Source organism: Dipodomys ordii, unplaced genomic scaffold, assembly GCF_000151885.1.
Source record: "Dipodomys ordii isolate 6190 unplaced genomic scaffold, Dord_2.0 Scaffold31, whole genome shotgun sequence".
NCBI classification, from domain to species: Eukaryota; Metazoa; Chordata; class Mammalia; order Rodentia; family Heteromyidae; genus Dipodomys; species Dipodomys ordii.
In genome coordinates, this window is record NW_012267247.1 from 7008180 (window position 1) to 7013131 (window position 4952).

Here is a 4952-nt window from a genome sequence, read left to right on the forward strand (position 1 = left end):
AAAAAAAAAAAAAAAAGCAGGGCACTGGTGGCTCACCCCTGTAATCCTAGCTACTCAGGAGGCTGAGATCTGAGGATTGTGGCTCAAAGCCAACCAAGTCAGGAAAACCTGTAAGATTCTTATCTCCAATTAACCACCAGAAAAACGAATTTGGCACTGTGGCTCAAGTGGTATAGTGCTTGCTTTAAGCTGAAGAGTTCAGGGACAGTGCCCAGGCCCTGAGTTCAAGCCCCATGACGGATAAAATAAATAAATAAGTCATAATAAATACCATAAGAAAAAAAAGGGTTTTTTTGGTCAGTTATTGGGCTTGAACTCAGGGCCTCAGCACTATTCCTAAACCTTTTCTCTCAAGGTAGCACTGTACCACTTTGAGCCACAGCTCTACTTCCAGTTTTCTGGTAGCTAATTGGGAGATAAGACTATCATGGGGGCTGGGAAGGTAGTTCAGTGGTAGAGTGCTCACCTTGCATGCATGAGGCCCTGGGTTCGATTCCCCAGCACCAGACAAAGCAGAAAAAAAAAACTGGAAGTGGTGCTGTGGATCAAGTGTTAGAGTGCTAGTCTTGAGCTGAAGGGCTGAGGGACTGTGCCCCGGCCCAGAGTTCAGGCCCCACGACCGGACCAAAAAAAAAAAACTATCATGGACTTTCCTCCCTAGGCTAGCTTTGAACTGTGATCTTCAAATCTCAGCCTCCTGGGGCTGGGAAGGTGGCTCAGTGGTAGAGCGCTTGCCTTGCATGCATGAGGCCCTGGTTTGACTCCTCAGCACCACATAACCAAAAAGGAAAAAAAAAGCCAGAAGTGGCGCTGTGGCTCAAGTGGTAGAGCGCTAGTCTTGAGCTGAAGTGCTGAGGGACAGCGCCCAGGCCCAGAGTTCAGGCCCACTACCGGACCCAAAAAACAAACAAACAAATCTCAGCCTCCTGAGCATCTAGGATTAGACATGAGCAACTAGTGCCTGGTTAGAAATGAAGTTTTTTTGTTGTTGTTGTTTTTTAAAGTGTTTATGCCTTTGACTGAGAGATACCATAAATTTTTTAGCAGCTGATTTCAAAATACCATAATTTAAAATACTACCTGACCTAGTAATTATACTATTAGGAGTATTTGCTATCGAATTCCACATAGAAGTACACCAAAAGATTTATTCCAGGCTAAAGGCACAGTTCAAGTAGTAGAATGCCTGCCTTCCAAGTATGAGGCTGAACTCAGGCTTCAGTACTGAAGAAGGGGGGAAAAACATGCAGTAGCTTTACTGGAGTATACAGACATCTAGAAATGGCTATAAACATATAACAAGAAAGGACTGGTTGGCTGGGTGCCTGTGGCTCATGCCTGTAATCCTAGCTACTCAGAAGGCTGAGATCTAAGGATCGCAGTTCAAAGTCAGCCCAGGCAGGAAAGTCTGTGAGACTCTTCAATAAACCACCAGAAAACTGGAAATGGTGCTGTGGCACAAGTGGTAGAGCATTCACTTTGAGCCGAAATGCTGAGGGACAGCACCCAGGCCCAGAGTTCAAGCCCTACAACCCACAAAAAAAAAAAAAAAAAAGGACAGGTTTCTAAGCATACACCTGTCCTGTAATCCTAGCTACTCAAGAGTCTGAGTTCTGAGGATAATAGTTCAAAGACAGCCCAGGCAGAAAAGTCTATGAGATTCTTATCTCCAATTAGCTAGGAAAAAGCCAGAAGTGGAGGTGTTGGCCAAGTAATAGAGCACCAGCCTTAAGCAGAAAAGCCAACCAAAGAGGTATGAGGCCCCAAGTTCAAGCCAAGTACTGGTACAAAAAGAAAGGAAGAGAGAAGGGGAGGGGGAGAGGAGACTGGTAAAGATTGCTATAATCCTAGCTACTTGAAGGGCAGAAACAGGATTATCTCAAGCTCAAAGCCAACCCTGGCAAAGACAGTGAGACACTAAGAATCAAAATAAAGGGGCTGAGAAGGTGGCTCAGTGGTAGAGTGCTTGCCTTGCACACCTGGATTTGATTCCTCAGTACCACATAAGCAGAAAAAGCTGAAGTGGCGCTGTAGCTCAAGTGGTAGAGTGCTAGCCTTGAGCTGAAGAGCTGAGGGACAGCACTCAGGCCCAGAGTTCAGGCCCCACGACCAACCAAAAAAGAATCAAAATAAAACCAAAAGGGCTTGAGGGTATGGTTCAAGAGGCAGAGCCTGGCCCTGCAGGCATGGGCCAGTGGGGTAGCTCACATCATAATCCCAGGTACTTAGAAGGCAGATAAGGAGGATTGCCATTTGAGGCCAGACTATTCAAAAAGTTAATAAGACCCTCATCACAATTAATAAGCTGGGCATGGTGGTGTACACGTATGGTTACAACTTTTTAGGAGGCTATTGGCAGGAAGATCCCGGTCTAAGGCCAGCCTCAGGCAAAAATGGAAGATTTTATCTGAAATACAACTAAGGAAAAATGAGCTGGGATCATGATTCTAGCGGCAGAATGCCTGCCAAGTAAGTGTGGAGCCCTGAGTTCAAACACTCGTACCAACAAACAAAAGTACCACCAGTACCAAAAGAGGCAGACAGAGGAGAGGAGGGACTAGTGCTTTGAAAGAATTAGGCAGGAGGATAGGCTGAAGCTGAAAAACTGCTATGATATAATATGTAACAAAAGAGCAGCATATAAACCAGGCACCAATAACTACTCAGGAGACTGACACCTGGAAAACTGCAGGTCAAAGCCAGCTTAGGCAGAGAGGTTAAAACTCCATCTTCAAGAAAGCTGGACTAGAGTTGTGGCTGTAATGACAATGCCAGACAAGAATAAGAAAGGGAAACAAGAGCTTGAGGCCCTGAGTGCAAGCCCCAGCACTGCTTCAGAACATTAATAGTACATCTAGTGATTCTATCTACATAAGGTAACAATAAAGGTAACACGCTGTAGTATATACATATATACTACATGTACACTACTATACCACAGGCAATAGAAAGACCTATAAGAAACAAAATCTATCATTTTCTGGGACTGGGGACCTGGTAGAGCAAGTACTACTTTAAAAAAATATAACAAAAATCTTTCAATGAACAAAGTACCAATCACACTGACTCTCATAGGTGAGGCAACTTAAGCAACCAGCTAATAACCTAGAAACATCCCCAAATGACCAATATCAACCACCGCCAAACCAGGCTAGTGTTCCACCCCACTGCCACGTCACATACCTCTGTAGGTGGTAGATCTTGTGTGTGTACTGGCCTTTCTCACCATCCTTCTCATACGGTTCGTTCACCAGGACCTCCACACCTTCACCACCACCTGTCTCATTTTTACTGGCCTCAGCCACAGAGTACAGCTGCCCCACCTGATACTAAAGGAACAGAGAGACAGGCATCATTCTCCAGTAATACAGTGTTACAGTAACACACAGTGCAGCTGCTAGTCCAAGTAAGTAACCCTGGGGGCAAGGGGAGGTCCTCTCATCCAGGAGCTCAGCCCAGAGCTGCAGGCTGAGCATTGGTCCATCTACCCAAAACAATGGAGACTTCTGCTGTGGCCCCTCTTTAGGCTTTGGGAGTGTTTTATTTCACTCTTCCTATTTTTTTATATTACTCATTGGGGTTTAAAGAACTTGGGGAGTATTCTTAATCTCACAGAACCATTCAGAAAATAGATTATAGAGTCTAAGGTAGCTTTACCCTGGGCCCACCTCTGGTATTAAGACACCAAACAGGATCTGGTTTGGTTGCTAGAAATCTCTTTATCCTATTCATTTAAACTGATCTACCAAATGACTTCTTGTTAAAGAAAAATGCCCAGAGCTCTGTGGAGTCCACAACCTCTGCTGTAAAGCCAGCCCACCCACTTGCTTTTCCTCCAGTGTTGTGTCCTCCTCACCCTCACAAAGAACTTATAGAAGAGTCTTTGTGGCAACCAGACTTCCAAAAGCTTTCCAATTTCCTGGTGGGGCTGAAGCAAGTGCTCCTGTTTCCTATATTAGACATAAAAGATTCTGTCCCTGCTCTGCTGGTTGGGTACCCTCCCTGTATTGGCAGTTACTAGATGGCAAAAGCCTGCTCTTCCTTTATTTGTGTCACATGTCACCCTATCAAATCACCAACAAGATCACTGGCCTCCTCTGACCCCCTTGTGCTTGGGCCAATGTCCTGGGCAGTGTCCAGGCCCGGCCCTTCTACCTCTTCTTTCTCAGGGAGGCTGACTAGAAGAAAAACTATGGTGAAGTGGCATGAACAGTGACAGAGCAGAAGTTTTATCTACACCAAAGGACACATCTTCTCCATCATTGCCAGTATCAAGTATAGGCACAAGGTTTAAGTAACATAAAGGAAGGCAAATGCCTGATCAACCAGCTTGTTAGGAGGATAAAGATTAAGCTTTCCCCTACCCTTCCTTGGTCTCCCAGGGGTGAAAGACTAGGGATTTTCCTGTTTGTGGAGTAAAGCCGAGACTGTCCTCCTGGCGCCTGCCACTGACACCATGCCCTGTAACAGCAAGATGCGCAGCAGCTTCCAGGGCTGCTTCACAAAACTTGGAAGCCTGTTCCATAGCACTGCAGGGAAATTTCTGTGGAAGGTCTGGAAGGCAAAGCAATGGACCACGACACTCACTGCATACCACAAAGCTGAAAGAGCCCTAATTTCTAAAGCAAAACCTAGTACAAAATGCCAAAAAAAGGTCTAGGCAAGTGATCAAGGCTCAGTTAATCCCATAAAGAGGAACATCTGGGTGAGAGCCAGTCACCTTGACCTTGCTAATCCGAAGCAAATCAGTGCTGCCCCAATGCTTCCACAGAACCGCAGTGTCTGTGCCTTTCTAGTTGTGCCACCTAGCTAAGGCACATTTGAAACTGCTAACAAGTGGGTCAGGGTTTGGCTGAGCCAGGGCTTCCTAAGACGGAGCAGGAACTCAGACTCAGAGAAGAGTCACAAGAATATCGAATCCCTAACTCAGCAATCTGAAAGGGCAGGCTAGG

The 4952-nt window shown here is 45.7% G+C and overlaps 1 protein-coding gene across 1 annotated transcript in view; it reads right to left on the reverse strand.

Moving 5' to 3' along the window:
* Positions 1–3356, reverse strand: part of Pitpna (phosphatidylinositol transfer protein, alpha) — a 44463-nt gene extending 41107 nt beyond the window's left edge. The window contains 1 exon segment of the mRNA XM_013016526.1: positions 3184–3356. Within this exon segment, the coding sequence (XP_012871980.1) occupies positions 3184–3356 (173 nt within the window).
* Between the last annotated feature and the right edge of the window lie 1596 nt (positions 3357–4952).